At 39.8% G+C, this 18,740-nt stretch overlaps 1 protein-coding gene across 4 annotated transcripts in view; it reads left to right on the top strand.

Moving 5' to 3' along the window:
* The first annotated feature begins 6,895 nt into the window (after positions 1–6,895).
* The window catches only part of Eml4 (EMAP like 4), a 136,151-nt gene continuing 124,306 nt past the window's right edge, over positions 6,896–18,740 (top strand). For all 4 annotated transcript variants that reach the window (XM_048353052.1, XM_048353051.1, XM_048353050.1 and 1 more), the window contains exon 1: positions 6,896–7,185. In XM_048353052.1, the coding sequence (XP_048209009.1) occupies positions 7,161–7,185 (25 nt within the window). In that variant the 5' untranslated portion in view covers positions 6,896–7,160. The remainder of the gene's footprint in view (positions 7,186–18,740) is intronic.

Raw genomic sequence — 18,740 nt, 5'->3', positions numbered from 1 at the left:
CCTTTCCTTCTACAATTCAGATATTATTAATTTCTTATTGTAAGGGCCAATAAAACATTTTCTGTATCATTCTTGTGCTTTTTTTGTCTTAATATATTTATACAAGTTGTAAGGATTGGAACCAAAGATATTTTGTACATCAGGAGCAGAAAGCATCACAATTAATTGGAAAACTATATATGCACTACAGGTTTTATGCCCTACATAATTCCATCACAAGAATTTCATTTTAAAACAATATTCAAACAATAAAATGAAAGAAACTTAAAAACATACTTTTCAAAAAACTTAATTTCTGATGTTACTTTATAGCATTTCTGGGAGGGAAAAAAAACAAGCAGATAAAAAGAGTTTATAGGGGCTGGGAATATGACCTAGTGGCAAGAGTGCTTGCCTCATATACATGAAGCCCTGGATTCAATTCCTCGGCACCACCTATATAGAAAAGGCCAGAAGTGGCACTGTGGCTCAAGTGGCAGAATGCTAGCCTTGAGCAAAAAAAAGCCAGGGACAGTGCTCAGGCCCTGAGTCCAAGCCCCATGACTGGCCAAAAGACTTTATAGTTGCTTTTCAAGGTTATCTAGCTAGTCAGAGCAAAACAAAGAGATCAGTGTAGAAATCTTAGTTTTCTTTAAATGTTAGGTCAAGAATTTGACAATAAATCTGCATGTCTTCACAAGTATCTAAGTTTCTCACTTTGACACAAGAAAAAGTAAACAGGCATAGAGTCAAGATTCTAAATATTTATTTATTTATTTATTTATTTATTTATTTATTTATTTATTTTGTTGCCAGTCCTGGGGCATGGACTCAGGGCCTGAGCACTGTCCTTGGCTTCTTTTTGCTCAAGGCTAGCACTCTACCACTTGAGCCACAGCGCCACTTCCGGATTTTTTTTTTTTTTTTTTGGCCAGTCCTAGGGCTTGGGACTCAGGGCCTGAGCACTGTCCCTGGCTTCTCTTTGCTCAAGGCTAGCACTCTACCACTTGAGCCACAGCGCCACTTCTGGCCATTTTCTATATATGTGGTGCTGGGGAATTGAACCCAGGGCTTCAAGTATACGAGATGAGCACTCTTGCCACTAGGCCATATTCCCAGCCCCACTTCCGGCTTTTTTCTATATATGTGGTGCTGAGGAATTGAACCCAGGGCTTCATGCATATGAGGCGAACACTTTACCACTAGGCCATATTCCCAGCCCCAAGATTCTAAATATTTATATTTATTATTTGATATAGCTATATTTAATCCTTGAAACATTTGAGCTCCTGAGAAAAGGTCCATATTTCATGTGTATGAATTAAGGTGTACTTGAAGGGCTGTAAGTGAAAATAATCTAAATATAAATTCAAAATTAAGATGAAGAATCCAAATAACCATCCAGTAGTTGGTAATAAGTACACTTGGATTTTTATGTGTGCTTAATCCTAATGTGCAGCCACATTTTCATTGTAAAACATTTTAAATGTTTCATTTTACTACAGTAGTGTTAGACAATTTGTACGATATAATTTCATAAATATAAGGCAGAGAAAAATAAGCACTGCTGCCTTTTTCCACGTAAAAATTTTATGTAGTTATACAAAGGGGTTTCAATTCCAAAAGTCAGATTATAAGTACAATGCATCTTGATCAATGTCACCCCTTCCATCATTTTCCCCATCTTTCCCCATCACATCCCTACCCTTAAGTTATTCAGTTCAATTTTCACATAATGTGCATTGAATATAACGACTGTATTTTCTCACCCTTCCTCCCTCCCTAGCTACTTTAAAACAATTTAAGATTTGTGTTCAGATTGATTGGCTTTCAGTTCTTTTATGTTTGTTCAGCAAATACTACACAGCTGTTTTGTATACACGGAGTATATTATATAATGGTGAGCAAAAACCAACAGTGTAAATCTGCCTACAATATCAGCAGCTAATAATTAGTGCTCTGCAGCAATTTGGCCCTATTCTGAATGTTCTGCACATATCATCACACAGTATCTTCTCAACAACGCTAGAAGGTAGAAAAATTAGTATATTCACTTTATGGCTGAAAAACTTGCAGCACAGAGATGAAGGGATTTGTCAAATTTATTGCATAGTTGAGATTTGAATGTGGTCAGCATGATATTGAAATTTGTAATCTTAACCACTGGGTTTTACTACTGCTCCTATGTTTTACAAGCTCTTATTGTACTATACACCCTAATGAGGAGACACTTACTGAATAATCATTTGGGTAAAATGAATTAAATGAATGACTTAAAAAATCATTAACTGTAGAGTGCCATGAAGGGGACTGTAGCAGAACCATCCCATTGTCCCTCTTCCTTCTGAATACATAGCAATTCAACATTTCCTAGCCTCCCTTGCAGCTACAAGTGGTCATGTGACTAAGTTATGACCCATGAAGTGGAGGCAAAAATGTGACAAAAAGACAAAATGGAACCAGGGCTATGGAATACAACGGCAAAGAAATTCCTTGAAAAGATTTAAGCAAAGATCTTTTTCTATTTTTCATAGTCATAACAGACATTCTGATTAATTCTATTTCATCTAATTCCCATTTTAAAAAAAGAAGTAAAATGTATCTCAACAGAATTCCAGAACTGTAGTAGGAAAGTGATTGTGTATTTCTCCTATTTCTCCTTCTCTGATCTATTTGACCTCTTTTTGAATGACTATTATGTTTTTCCTGCTTAAGTTTGTTTTTTTTTAAATACATGCTTTTGGTTGGCTTTATTAGTTAGAATGACTGTGGATGTTTGATAAAAATAAAAGTAATAAAACAGGCAGATTTACCATGAATAAAGCCAAAGCCCCAGATCTCATGTGTGTGTTTTATTCAAGTCTGTCTAGTTGGTGTGTCTTCCCACTGCAATCTTCTCTTGCTCACATTTCTGTTTGTGTCAGGAAGCATTGAAATGACTGAGGATACATTTAATTTCAAGTTCAGTGAGATATATTTATATGCACGGTGGTCATTTCCACCTAATTAAGCTATTACTAGCTATCTTTGTGTAGCAATAGATTTTAGGAATGCTCCTACAGCCTACTGTAGTGACTCACCTGGCATGCTGTCATGAATTGCAAGGCTTGAGGTTGTAATGTGGACATGTGGCTGGCACTGAAGTATGTGAATAATGTGGGAGAAATGAGGATTGCAACATATGGAGCTAGAAGCTAGTCTAGGGGAAAATTCTTCCAATCATTTGATATGTACATTGTAAGTGGAGAATTCTGTTTTCATTGATGTCAAGCCAAAACAAGACATTGTTTCCTGTCAGAAGTATACTCAGTAATTGAGTGTGTTTGAAATCTACCATATTTTTTTCTTTTTAAATGGGAATCATGAAATAGAATTACTCAGGATGCCTACGATATTATGTAGAACCTATATGATAAGTGTGAGCTATTACTAGTTTTTATTCCAACTAGTAATAATAAATTGATTTACCAGGTTAGAAAAAAACATTATCTTTCCATCTTTTTTTTCTTTTTTTCTCAATAGTGGGGCTTGACTCAGGGCCTGGGTGCTGTACCTGAGCTCTTTTGCTCAAGGCTAGCATTCTACCACTGTGAACCTCAGCTCAACTTCTGGTTTTCTGGTGGTTAGAAATAAAGAGTCTCACTGATTTTCCTGCTAGGTCTGGCTTTGAACCCCAATCTTGAGATCTCAGATTCCTGAATAGCTAGGATTACAGGTGTGAGCCACCAGCACTGGGCTTTCTGGGTGCCTGACCTGGGGCTTAAACTCAGGGCCTGGGCACTGTCCCTGAGCTTTTGTGCTCAAGAATAGTGCTCTACCACTTGAACCAAAGCTCCACTTCTGGCTTTTTTGGGTAATTCATTGGAGATTAGAGTCTCATGGACTTGCCTAGGCTGGCTTCAAACTGCATCTTTCAGATCTCAGCCTCCTGAGCAGTTAGGATTACAGGTGTGAGCCATCAGCAGCAAGCATTATCTTTCTATCCTCTTAATTAAAATTTTTATTTAAAAATATAACACTTGAAACCATAGCAATAACAATTTTATAATACAGGCTTGCTGTGTGGATAAAGCAAGGTAGAACACATGAAACACTTAAGTACAAAACTTGTCACATAGCAGGTTTCTAATAAATGTAATCAGTTTAAGAAAAAGTAAAACATTGTCTTAAGAAGACACAAATATAACACAGGAAAAAAAGTAGTGAGATGTGTTGGGCAGTTTATACATAATTTTTTTTATGTATTCCTTCTCAGAATTGAACTCACAACATGCTAGGCAAGTGTTTGACCACAAAGCTATACCCCTAGTCTATATTTCTTGATTTTGCAATATTTGTAGTAGTTAGAGGCTTCTTAGAATGTGTAATCTGTTGTGATTTCCTTTCTAAGTTAAATACTCAGTATAATTTTGTATTTGTAATTTTTGTATTCATTCTTTTTCTATGAAAGGCCCCCACAGAAAATAAAAGCTTTAGGCCCTACAAAGTAAAGATCTTCCTCAGAATAAAAAAAAAAACTACATTTCCATATATATATATATATATATATATCTCCATATACTAAGGCAAGTTCTTATTCTTTTAATAGACTCAAGGCAGTGTTACAAACAGCTGCCAGAATTGAGATCTTCTCAAAGATGAACCAATTAGGCTTATTAGAAACATACAAATATGAAAATGCTCATTGAGAGAAAATTGGGGTAAATCATTTCATTTTGAGTAAAGAAACTTTTGAGACTACTTAGTCTCTAACCTGAGTTGTTCTTTTATAGTCATTCTGCACATTGTATGACAATCAGGATAAAAACACAGAGATGATATCCAAAACAGAAATATGAAGTCATATAAATTTTCAAGAAAGACTTAAAAAAAGTTTAAAGGCGTTTTTTTGTTTTTTGTTTTTTAAAGAGGCACCAAAGGGGAGAAGTATAGTGCAAGATTGTTAACAAATCTTAATTCCTCTCAGGTGCTTTTATCATGGCAATTTCTGCCTTGTATTTTTTCATGTCCCTTCTTCAGTCTATCCCTCTTGCCTATAATACTATGTATGCATTTGTGAGTGTGTGTGTATATGTGTATGCATGTGTAAGTACTGGGATTGAACTCAGGGCCTAGGTACTGTCCCTGAGCTTGTTTTGCTCAAGGCTAGTACTCTACCATTTGAGCAACAGCTCCACTTCCAGCTTTTTGGTGATTAAGAGATGAGAGTTGGGGCTGGGGAGATAGCCTAGTGGCAAGAGTGCCTGCCTCGGATACACGAGGCCCTGGGTTCGATTCCCCAGCACCACATATACAGAAAACAGCCAGAAGGGGCGCTGTGGCTCAAGTAGCGGAGTGCTAGCCTTGAGCGGGAAGAAGCCAGGGACAGTGCTCAGGCCCTGAGTCCAAGGCCCAGGACTGGCCAAAAAAAAAAAAAAAGAGATGAGAGTTGCCTGATGATGGTGGCTCATACCCATAAATCCTAGCCACTCAGTAGGCTGAGATCTGAGTATCGTGGTTCAAAGCCAGCCCAGGCAGGAAGCATGGCAAGACTCTTATCTCCAACCACCACAAAACCAGAAGTGGAGCTGTGGCCCTGAGTTCAAGCTCAATGTAAGATTCCCCCCCCCCAAAAAAAAGGACAGAGAGATAGACAGACACACACACACAGAGAGAGAGAGAGAGAGAGAGAGAGAGAGAGAGAGAGAGAGAGAGAGAGAGAGAGAGAGAGAGAGAGCGAGAGCAGTAAGAGTCTCACAGACTTCTACCCAGGCTGGCTCTGAACCTTGATCTTCATTTCACAGCATTCTGAGGAGCTAAGATTACAGGTGTGAGCCACTGGCATCCATATCCTGTAATACTTTCTAGACTGACACTGATTCTTCCCTACCTCAGACCTTTGTTGTATAATTAACCAAGTCTCTGAGCACCTGGCAACATTTCTCTTCAACTATCACTGCACAAATAGCTCCCAGAAAGCCTTGCAAAGAAGGAAAACAGAGTTAGGGGAGCAAAGAGGAAGATGAAGAACTTACAGGTTTCTGCTATAAATCTAGCCCTCAAACTTGCAAATGGCATATGGTGAAGTCTAAATAAACTAGGTAATTTTTATGACAATCCTATGATTTGCCATTCATAGGTTCCTTTGGACCCCTTGTGGGAAGAACATAAGGATTAATTAAGTCTGGGTTTTAGCTTTACCTCCAATTGGCTCCATGACTTTGGGCAGTTCATGTTCTTTCTAAGACTCAACATCCTTCCTCATAAGAAGAGGTTGGAGCAGGGAACCCAGTGGTTCATGCCTGTAAACCTAGTTACTGGGGTGGCTGAGATCTGAGGATCATGGCTCAAAGACAGCCTGAGCAGTGAAGTCTGTGATGCTCTTTATCTCCAATTAACCACCCAAAAGCCCAAAGTGGAGCTGTGGCGCAAGTGGTGGAGCACCAATCTTAGGGAAAAGAGCTCAGGGGATAGCGCCAAGGCCCTGAGTTCAAGCTGTAGGACCGGCACAAAAGGTAAGAAACTCTTGGGTATAGCCTGGCACTAAAATTCCTTGCTTGTGTTCTGGCACGGGCCACTCTGGTAGTGGTTACCTCGAGCTGGTCAAGCCTCGCCCTTGATTTAATTCTCACCTGGGATAGAATTCTTCACGCACTCGAGTATCCCAAGCTGCAGGCCACCCATGACCCTCACCCGTTGGATACAGAAGACAGACGGGGCTTCCTGGCCGTGGCAGGCCCACCACGCAGGCGCAACTACAGCCCAAGGCAAGGCAGGCGGACGCCCAGGCCCAGCAAGGTGAGGGGAGGAGCCGGCAAGACCCCGCCCCCAGGGAGGTCACGTGGGAGGCGGAGTCGGAAGTGTGACGGCGTGCGCCGGGGCGGGGCGGTGGCTGCGCGCGGGCGCGGGGGGCGGGGCGCGGCACTCGCGGCGGCAGGCGGGGAAGGAGGCCGGGCCCGCGGCGGAGCTGCGCGGCTCTGAAACCTGACTGGGAAGCGGCCGGGACGCCCGCAGCTGACTGACCGGCCCAGAGCGGGCGGACGGGGCGACAGACGGACGAACCAGCCCACCGAAGAACAAACGACCGTAGCCGGGGCCGACATAGAGGACGAGCGGGTCGGGTTCAGCAGCGGCCCCTCTGTCTGTCTGCTGAATGAAGTGCCCGCCCCACTGAGCGCGGAGCCCGGCGCTTTCCCGTCAAGATGGACGGTTTCGCCGGCAGCCTCGGTGAGTACGGCTGCGAGAGTCCTGCTTCCCGCACGCATGCGGGGAGCTTTGTTCCCTCCACACGCGGCCCGGGCCCGGCCCTCCGCTCTGCCCCTCAGGGTGGCCGTCGCTCCCGCACCGCACATGTGCCCCGCGAGGCCGCCACCCCTCCTCCGTCCCCGGGTGGGGGGGGGGACACGACGGGCCCCTCCCCCACGCCGGCCAGCGGAGCCCGACCCTCCATTCTTCCCGGGGCCCCGGTGCGGTGCGGGGCCCTCCGTCTGCAAAGTAGCGACCTCTTCTCTGAGACCCCAACATCCCGTAGGTGTACGCCCCCCCCAATCTCCCTTCGGGGTTTGGGGCACCCTCTCAAAAACCCTGACTCCTTTTGAGGGTACGGTATTTTCTCTTTTCCACACATTGAGCCTTCTTGCAGGATTGAGGCAGCCCTTTACACAGAGGATCCTTTTTAGGGTTGGAACCCCCAATTCCTCTTCTGGAAGTGGGCATTCCTCCCCCCTCCCTCCAGTCTTCACTTGAAATTTGGAGACTTCTTTTCAGTGACTCCCTCCACCCCCCAATAAATGACAAACTTTCCTTCATTTCCCCCCACTTCTCTGAACATTTTGTTGATGTCAAGAGAGATCAGAGCATTGAAGCATCGTTTGCTTAATATAGGGAAAGGAAGAGGTGCGTCTGTGTTGGGGGATCCTCTTTGAGAGTGAACGCTGAAGTATTGTCTGGCTGTCCGTGCATTCTGGGGGGTGGTGGTGGGGGAGGAATCCTGCCCAACGAATCCATCGGAAAGGGGGCCTCTGTCGGGGAAAGAAAGGATTCTCCATTTTTGGAGTATGTTGGCTTTGTAGAGTGGAGAGGAAGGAAAGAAGTGTATTTTCAGTGTTAACTTCCACCCGAATAAAGGTAGTAAATTTTGCAACCAGCCAGGCTGATACCCAATGCCTGGTAACCTGGGTCTGGAATTACTATTCTTTGAGGCCATTGGAATCTGCTTACTGACTGTAAAGATTGAACTCAACTGTTGGATGGTGAGAGAGTTTCTGCTTTGGCTGATATTGCAGTTACGTGATACCTGCTGCTGGATTTGTGTTTTGAGTATTTATTATGTGAAGGTAGCTTGTACTTAGTTGTCTTTCATTTTTGCCCTTGATGATAAATCCTTACTTTGTTGGTTCATGTTTGTAGATCAGTAAACTAACTGGCTACATATAAGCCATATTTTGTCTACACAAAATTGGGATTAGATGTTTTTTATAAATCTAAAAGTAAACAAATAGAAGATCATTGGGCTCATTGTAGTTATTAAATACTAAGACCCATAATTTGGGTTCTGATTTTTCTTTTTTTTGCCAGTCCTGGGGCTTCAATGAACTCAGGTCCTGAGCACTGTCCCTGGCCTCTTTGCTCAAGGTTAGCACTCTACCACTTGAGCCACAGCATCACTTCTGGCTTTTTTTTCCCCCCCTCTGTTTATATGGTGCTGAGGAATTGAACCCAGGGCTTCATGCATGCTAGGCAAGCACTCTACCACTAAGCCTCATTTCCAGCCCTGACTTTTCTTATTAATTAAAAAAAAAAAAAAGCCATTGTTGCTAGACTGCTTGGAGAATGGAAAACTGGAAATAGGAGGCAACTTAAGTGTTACTCTTTCCACCCCAAAGGCACTTGTTGTTTCTTACCTAAATTTTTTTTTTTTTTTTTTTGGCCAGTCCTGGGCCTTGGACTCAGGGCCTGAGCACTGTCCCTGGCTTCTTCCCGCTCAAGGCTAGCACTCTGCCACTTGAGCCACAGCGCCGCTTCTGGCCGTTTTCTGTATATGTGGTGCTGGGGAATCGAACCCAGGGCCTCGTGTATCCGAGGCAGGCACTCTTGCCACTAGGCTATATCCCCAGCCCTCTTACCTAAATTTTAATGTCTTTAATTCCTTACATACTGAAGTCTCATTCTTGGGCTCAAGTTGAGAGGCATCAACTTTTCATTGGTTTTCTTTAGCCTTATGACTGTGTTTGTTCAGTAATTTATATTGGGATGAATGACTTGTCCTGTATGTCCACAAAAGGCAGGGCAATAATTGGGTGTCTTTTGGGGATGTCTTCGAGATGGGATCATATCTTTCTGTATGGTGTATTGACTGTTTATCTACAGGAATGATAATCTCTACTCCTTTGTACTTCTTTTCTATTGATTATGAAGAACTCTGGAGCATTTGTTGAAGCGTCATCTTCACTCAGTGATTTGAAAGTCTTTCTCACCAGCTGGAATATTTAAAATTTATTTTGAAAAAGTATATATGCCTTGTTATGTAACCATTTCTTATTCAATCCAGAAGAGACTGAAGGATGACAACATATGGCAATCGGGAAACCAAATCCCATTTTATAGTGCATGATTGCTGGCCCTAATGTTGAATTAAAAAAGAAAATTCATTTGATGCCATCCTTTGTGATGTGTGTGTGTGTTGTAATCAGTTGATGCCATCTTTTGGGTGGTTTGTGGTGAGACTTTTCCCCTTGATCAGGAACAGGGAGATAATGACTGTCTGCAAAGAGAGGAACCTATGTCAGCAGAAAGGGAAGGAAATAGTTCGGGACAGTGTTGTAGAGCTACTCTTGAAAATATTTCTCAGCAGGAGCTTTGCTTTCTCTTTAAGTCCTCTAGTAAGAGTAAAACTAGGCTAGATCTTAATTGAAACCTTAAAGAGTTAGGAGTGGGGGAGGGGTGGTGTTGGTATATTTTACTGGTAGCCTTTTAAGCAGAGCACTTTATTCAACTCTTGCCAGACTTTTTGTTTCTGTTCCCTGCAGTTTATTAGCCTGGATCTGAGTTACATTGATCTTTATTTTATCATCAAGAAAGCCACTAATATAAAGGCAAGCACTTGTACTTTAGTAGATGTTTAAAAACTTTTTTTAACTGAACAAGAATTCAAAACATGTGAAGTCCTTCTGGGGAAAGAAGTATTGAAAACATTTCTTTATTCTCTGGGAAGTGTATGTGTGTCTGCTTTTACATACTAGATTGGTTCTTGAAAAATACATATTTATAAGCAGAAAAGTCAATTTTTATGAGCAGTGATTGTAAAAAGCTGATTGTTTAAGGAAATCCTAAAAAAATATATATATATGTAAAGTCTTTAGTAGTGAGCCTAAAAGGTAGTATCTTGGATAGCAATATATCCATCCATTCCTTTGTAAATATTAATTCCTTCATATTTTCAGCCATGTTTGCAAACAAAATTAGTAGCTTCATATTGGTTATGCATTCTTTTTATTTAGCTTTTTAAATTGCTTCATGAAACTACTAATCTAAGGAGGTTGCCACTTCTTTATCCATTAGGATAGTTTTGTCTTAGCACTTTTATTTTTGAAAGTAATTTTGAATGAATTCTAAATTTAATCTCTGACCACTACTGCTAACATTTACAAGTTTTGTGTCATGTCCTAAAAATTTATATCAATTATATTATAGATTTCAGAATTCAATTTTTATATTGCAGTATTTTTATCTTGTTATTTGTCCTTATTGAACTTATATTAAGGGGATTTTCTGGAAGTCAACTAATTCTGTTTAGAACCTGACATCCTTTACTATGTGATCATTTTCTGTTTTATTTCTGTAGCCAAAGTTTACAAGCTGACATTATTTTTCCCTAAATGAGACCTGAATAAGTGACTCCTAAATAAGTAGCTCCTTTGTTTTCCCCCTGGCCCCTTTGCTACTGTAATATGTTCTAGAGATTAACATTATATTCAATTATATTGACATAATGTTAATTCCCATGCATAAGTCCATATGCATGTACTGGGTAAATCTACCAGAATGGTGATCAATAAAAAGAATGTTTAAAAAATAAAAAAGGAAGTCCTATGGTGAATTGTCTTTATTTGTTTTATTTTATTTTTTTTTTACAGTTTCATACGTTAGGCCATGGGTACATTTCTTGTACTATTTGTTACCTCCTCCCTCATTCCCCCTCCCCCCTCCCCCTTTCCCTCTCTCCCCATGAGTTGTTCAGTTGGTTTACACCAAATGGTTTTTGCAAGTACTGCTTTTGGAGTCCTTTGTCTTTTTATCACTTGTCTTGGTGAATCATCTTGTAAAGTAGAAAAACTTAAAATTCAAATTGCTCTTTGTCAGAGTGTTTAGATAAGGAAAACTCTTATGGTCATTTTGTAAGGTGTCTCATGGCAATTAAAACTGTATGTAGGTATTTTTTCAGTGATGGACCATTTTACAGATTTCACATTCAAGTTACTTTATCTTCCTTTGTTTTACATAAAAGCAACTAAAGGTTTGTTTTGTTTTTCAATCTGCAACTGGTGAATTTCAAGCAACTGGCCGGCAGGTGCTTATACTCTGGAATTCCCCTTTAGGTATAATACCTTTTAGTACATAAATTAGGATAATTTAAAAAAGGCAGCACATTGGAGACATTGCTTTTTAAACTTACCCAAATTATTTTATGAGCTGGCTCCAAATCACAAAATGCACATATACAACATATCTACATATGGTACAGATTTTAAATTTCAGGTCTATATGCAAAAATGGGAAACTACCAACACAGTTTTTCTTAGTGATTTTCATGAGGTAAGGGTTGGATGTATTTCCTTCTTAGTCTTTTCAGTGTTTCTTTTGTGTAATAAAGTTTCAAATTTTAAGACTTATCTTAGAATTAGTGTAAATGTTAGTGTTTGTATTTTAAAGTACAAAGGAGTTTCAACAAATGAGTATATAAATACAATGCATTATAGTTGCTTTATTAAAAGAATGGTACAGTATGGCTGGGAATATGACCTAGTGGCAAAGTGCTTGCCTCGTATACATGAAGCCCTAGGATCAATTCCTCAGTACCTCATATATAGAAAACAGCCAGAGGTGGCACTGTGGCTCAAGTGGTCCCGTGTTACCCTTGAGCAAAAGGAAGCCTGGGACAGTGCTCAGGTCCTGAGTCCAAGCCCCAAGACTGGCAAAAAAAAAAAACCCCACAAAGAATGGTACAGTATATTTTTATTCTTAAATATTTTTTGAGACCAGGTCTTGCCCTGGCTGTCCTTGAACTCTTGGATTCAAGCCGTCCTTTTGCCTTTAAACAGTAGCTGGATCTACTGGCATGTGCCACAAAGCACAGCTGATAGTTAAGTATTAATTTGTCTACAGTATTCTTTAAACATTCAGATGAAATATTTTTCATGTAATATTATTTGAAGAGTCTTCTTAAATAACTTCTAATTTCTTATTTCCTGCCTCAAAGGGCTCGATATAACTTTTTTGTGTGTGTGTCAGTTGGGGAGCTTGAACTCAGGGCCTGGGCACTGCCCTGGAACTCTTTTGCTCAAATCTAGCACTCTACCATGTTGAGCCACAGTACCTCGTGCAGTTTTTGAGTGGCTAATTGGAGCTAAGAGTCTCATGGGGATTTTCTATGTGGGCTGACTTCCATCCATGATCCTCAGATCTCAGCTTCCTAAGTAGCTAGGATTACATGTGCGAGACCCAGGTGCCTGGCTCAGTATAACTTTTTTTTTTTTTTTTTGGCCAGTCGTGGGCCTTGGACTCAGGGCCTGAGCACTGTCCCTGGCTTCTTCCCGCTCAAGGCTAGCACTCTGCCACTTGAGCCACAGCGCCGCTTCTGGCCGTTTTCTGTATATGTGGTGCTGGGGAATCGAACCTAGGGCCTCGTGTATCCGAGGCAGGCACTCTTGCCACTAGGCTATATCCCCAGCCCCTCAGTATAACTTTTAAGTTATATAACTTGGTCTGAGTAGCAACTTTTTCTTTTTGAGATGCTGGGGAACTGACCAGGGCCCTGCACATACTAGGCAAGAGTAGTAACTCTTAAAGGTTAGTACATATATAACATGTTAACTCATCTGTAGCATGAGTTAAGATATTTCTCAGCATGTATGACAATTATCATAGATGATATGTCTACTACAGCTATGCTTGGTTCCTTAAGGAGAGGAAAAATAAAAGACTTTGTTTTTACTCTTTAGGAGCTGACTGCTTGACTTAAATGTAGGTAGGTATCTAGAGGTGTTTACTATTAAACGTAAGTACCAAAGGGAGAAAGCACCATTTAGAATGCTGAGCATTATAGCATCTCTGAGAGGAAACATTTGGATTTGCTAGGTTTATATATAATATAGCAACTGACTTAAAAAAATTTTTTTTTGGCTGGTCCTGGGGCTTGCACTGAAGGCCTGTGCTATCCCTGAGTTTGTCTTGTTTAAGGTATTACAATGCTCTAAACCACTTGAACCACAACTCTACATCTGGCACTCTACTAGTTGAGCCACAGCTCCACACAGCTTTTTGCTGTTTAATTGGACATGAATCCTTAGGACTTTTCTTCCTGAGATGGCTTCAAATTAGGATCCGCAGATCTCAGCCTCCTGAGTAGCTAGGATTACAAGTTTGAGCCACTTTAGGAAGAGTAATGAGGGCCCTAAAAAAAAAATAAATTGGACAGGCTAAATAAACCGTAAAGCCATTATTTTGTCTAGGGTCCTCATTACTCTTCCTAAAAGTTGTGTTTAGCTTGTTCATTCATACTTCTTTGCTTTGCCTAATGATTAAATAAATGAAAATACTCTAGCCTCATTCTCATGTCCTTTATTAACACTTAACACTTCCCACTATCTTAATATATTTTGGCCAAATGACCTATTCTCTGTTCTTCAAATTTGGTTGGCATATCTTTTCATCTTATGAGTATTCTCAGTACCCTTCAAGGGTCAACTCAAATATTATTTCCTTTTTAAGATGTCTTCTATAATTCTCCTATTCCTACCCCAATATATTTACCCCTGGACACTTAGTACCACAGGCTTAAAAAAAATAAATACAAATTCACAGTAATTGTTATAAATTTTAACATAACTATTTTTTCTAATAATTTCCCAATTTATAAATCAGTTTAAGGCTGAAACTCAGATGTCTCTAAAATTACACAGTAGCTGGGCGCTGGTGGTTCACATCTGTAATCCTAGCTACTCTGGAGGCTGAGATCTGAGGATCACAGTTCAAAGCCAGCCTAGGCAAGAAAGTCAGTGAGACTTTATCTCCAATAAACTACTCAGAAAAAAGCTTGAAGTGATACTGTGGCTTAAGTGGTAGAGCACTAGCCTCGAACATAAAGAGGCTCAAGGACAGTGCCTAGGCCCTGAGTTCAAAGCTCTGGGACCGGCAAATAAAAGAAGAGAAAAAAAAATCACAAAGTAGATTATTTCCTCACCATTTAGGGGACTGGTAGAAGCCCATATCTTATACCTTGAAATTCTAGCTATTGAAGAAGCTGAGCAATGGAGGATTTAATCTCTAATTGATCAGCAAAAAACTGGGCTAGAAACATGATTCAAGTGGTAAGGTGCCAGCCATTAGCAAGCAAGCTGAGCAAGAGTGCAAATGCGGTACTGGCTAGGAAAGAAATGAAAATTTAAAGTACTCATGTACAAATTCACAACTTAACCTTCACTTTCACATATCATAGGGAAAATGATATTTGAAGGCCAAACAACTCTTATATAATCTCAATTAAAAATTTGAGGTTATTTAAACATTTTTACTGTTATTTCTAATATTACTTGAAATCAATGAGAATGTTTTGAGTGTTGTTGAAAATCTGATAACTCATGTTCTAGAGTAGTATTTTCAAATTAAGTCATGTGCATAACCTGTTAATGGGTTTTTAAATCCATTTATTAATGGTCAAGATCAACATTAATGAGAAAAGGAAGAAGGAATATAATAAGTGTTTCAATGACAATGCTTCCTGAAACTTCTAATTTTAATTATGTATGTTTGCCTTAGGTTGTATATAAGACATCTCTGTAGGTCACAATTCAATGGGAGAAATTATTATTATTAATATTATTATTATTAGTGCCAGTTCAGGGGATTGAACTAAGGGCATGGGCGCTGTCCCTGAACTTTTGTGCTCAAGGCTAATGCTCTACCACTTGAGCTGCAGCTCCATTTCCAGCTTTTGTGGGGGGCGGGGGGGTTGCTTAATTGGAGTTAAGAGTCTCACTGACTTTCTTGCCTGGGTTTACATTGAACTGTGATTCCCAGATCTCAGTTTGCTGAATGAAAGAAATATTTTTAGTGCCTAATTCCTGTCTTTGAGAGAGTAGGCAGGAAGGCTGACAACAGACAAGTACACACACACACACACACACACACACACACACACACAGATGAGCAGACATACAGAAAAAATTACAATGAGTTATGTACTAGGTCTTTGAAAATGATTTAAAGATCTGAATATAATGATTAGAATATGGTTAGTGTCACTATCAACAAAAATATCTGTCCTTTTATATTATAATACAAACTCAGTGATGTAATTTTTTTAAAAAAATTAATAGAACAGGTTATAGTATTTACTTTGCTGAATGATTATTTGATTTCTTTGTCTTGACTGGTTCCCCACTTATTAGCTGTTTGGAATCTAGTGTTTTAGGCTTTGTACAAGAATATGTTATAGTCTCTGGAATAGTCTCGTTTGTACCTCAAACTATTGTGGTATAGTGCTCCTAAGGTGGAGATTGAGTACATCTAAGGTATCTAGGAGGGTAACCAAAAGTTGTAGCCTGTATTTCTGTGATTCTTTTGTATCCATAGTAAGAATTGGTTTAGACAGCAATCAATAGATGCTAAATCTAGGAGAGTATCTGATGAGGAACAGAATGTTTGTATGATCTTAAATTTCTCCCCACTCTTTGCTTGTTAGTTTCAGAGGAGAAAAACAGTAGTTCTATACAGAAATGAGATTTAATTTATTGAATGCATGATCAAAATACTAACACTGTGTTCCTCCAGGTATGATGCTTTGAGCAGAATACATCACTTGTTTTCCAGCCATGAATACATAGCCTGAATCTAATCATGGAGACACTTAGATGTCCAAGTGGGAAACAGCCTATAATATATATTATATATAATGTGTATATATACACACACACAGAGAGAATACTATGTATAAACAAAGGTTGTAGAAATATTCAAAATTAGAGAGCCTAGAGACATCTAACTAAATTGCTGATTCTAAACTAGACCTAGCTAGTCAGGAGGCTGAGATTTGAGGATCACGGTTTGAAGCCAGCCCAAGCAAGAAAATTTGTGAGCCTCTTTACTACAAAAAAGCCCGAAACAGAGCTGTGACTTAAGTGGTAGAACATTCTGTACTAAAGGTCAGGGATAACAACTAGATCTTTAGTTCAAGCCCCAGGAATGATGTGTGTATTGGGGGGAAGACAACAACAACAAAAAATCTGTGGCTCTAAGAATATGTATGTATCATGTGATTTCCTCTTATCTTCAGGCCTCAGTTTGGGCCAGAGGTGGCTGTAGTTCAAACCTTGCTGGCAGGCATGTTTTGTTTGGCCCTTTAAGGTATTTTAAAAATTGGGAAATTTCACATGAAGTTTAGGTCATTGGTTTCTATTGAAAAATGAAATGATCTGCCACTCTCAGATAGGCATATTCATTAAGTGGTGTGGCCTCAATCCCTACTGTAAACTCAGATTGTTTCATTTACTTTATTGCCTGGTGAAGCTTGTGTAGATACATATTTGCAAATCTTTTCTCTGTTCAAGAGGTGATGAGGAGTGACTGGCTTTGCTCTTCTAACAACTTAAGAATTAATTTGGTAAATTGATGCCTTATCACCTAGTACCTTTCAGGATTTTATTTCCTGTAAACCAGGATATTTCCTGTTTTAACTGTACTACCACCAACCAAATCAAGAATTATTGATACATTGCATTGTCTATCCATTACCTCATACCCATTCTTCTGTCATATTTCCTAATTAAACTTTTTAGCAAGAAGATCCGATTTAGAATCACAATATAGTATTTGTTTGTCATATTTCTTTAATCTCCTTCAGTCTGGAATGATTATTTTGATATGTGGTTTTCATGATCTGGACACTTTGGAGCATTATGGGCCAGTTTTGTAGAATTTGATGTTTCCTCTTGTAGTCTAGGTTCAAGTTACTCTTCGTGGGCAGAAATGCCACAGAATTGAAGTTGTATTTGTGTCACACAATTTTTATTTCTGTTACTGTGATGTCTTATGATTATGTGATTAAAGTCTCTCTACTCTAAAATTGTTTTTTTCTAACTTGGTGGTATTTCATAGGAGGTGTTTTGAAACTACGTAAATACTCTGTTCTTTATCAGGCCCCTTTGATTGTTTTATTTATATCTGTATGGACTCTGGTTTCCTATTTTTTTATTCAATGAGTTGTAATTTATTAATTTTGTTTTAGTTTTGGATGGTACTGGAGCCTGTATTTGCTTGCTAGGCAAGTGCTCCATCACTGGAGTAACTCTCCCAGCCTTTTTTTGCATGGGTTATTTCTGAGGATCTTACTTTACCGGAGGCCAGCCTGGACTGTGATCACGTCTTGTGCTTCTCTGCACTATCGGCTGACAAACACACATCACTGTATCTAGCCAGGTAGTGTCCCCTAGAGCTTTTGACCAAGATGGGATCTCACAACCTTTTTATTTTTATCTGGTCTGGCCTCAAAATGCTATTCCCCAATCTCTGCCTCCCAAGTCACTGGGTTTGTTGGCTTGTGTTGAGTCACCATGCCTGGCTTATGTTTTTCTTTAGTTTAAAAATAATAGGTGGAAAGACCAGGCTCAGTGGTTTACGCCTACAATCTCAGCTACTTGGGAATTTAAGATTAGGAGGACTGTGCTTACAGGCTAGCCAGGGCAAAAAACGTTTTCGAGACCCATCTCAACAAAAGAAACCTGGGTATGTGTGGGGCTAGCGTGTAGCTCAGTGGCAAGGTACTTGCCTAGTAATTGTATCCGAGGTTTGATCCTCTATACCAAAAAAAGAAAAGACCTTCCTCACCTCCAAAAAAAAAACAAAAAAAACCCCCAGAAACAGCTGCCTGTGGTGGTATATACCTATAATCCTAGCCATGAGGGAAACAAAAGGAGAAAGCTTGTAGTTTGAGGCAGGCCTGGGCAAAACCCCCACAAGATCTGATCTGAAAGTAGCTAACAATAATAACTAGCTAAAAATTACTGACCTCCCTCTCCCCAAAAAAGGTAGAGTGTTTGCCTAACATGCATAAGGCCTTGAATTCAAACTTCAGTGCTGCCATAGAAAGAGAGGAAGCAGCCTTAATGAAAATTTTGAAAGCTTATATTTCTCAGATCTGCTTGACTCATATGTTAGTTTGCCATGGCTTCCATAACAAATTACCACAGAGTAGGTGGCTTGAGCAACATAAATTTACTTTTTCACAGTTAGAGAATATGGACCTTTAAGGTCACGATGGTTTGCAGTTTTATTTTCCCTGCAGCCTCTCTCCTGCTTGCTGCTGACTTTTACACGGTTCTTTTCTTTTTTTCTTCTTTCTTTTCTTTTTTTTGCCAGTCCTGGGGGCTTGAACTCAATTATCCCTGGCTTCTTTTTTGCTCAAGTCTAGCACTCTGCTACTTGAGCCACAGCGCCACTTCTGGCCTCATATATGTGGTACTGAGGAATTAAACCCAGGGCTTCATGTGTACAAGGCAAGCACTCTT

The sequence above is a fragment of the Perognathus longimembris genome, chromosome 8 (assembly GCF_023159225.1).
Source record: "Perognathus longimembris pacificus isolate PPM17 chromosome 8, ASM2315922v1, whole genome shotgun sequence".
Taxonomy (NCBI): domain Eukaryota; kingdom Metazoa; phylum Chordata; class Mammalia; order Rodentia; family Heteromyidae; genus Perognathus; species Perognathus longimembris.
Note: the sequence above shows the minus strand (reverse complement) of the source record. Positions and strands in the feature narration are given on the sequence as shown.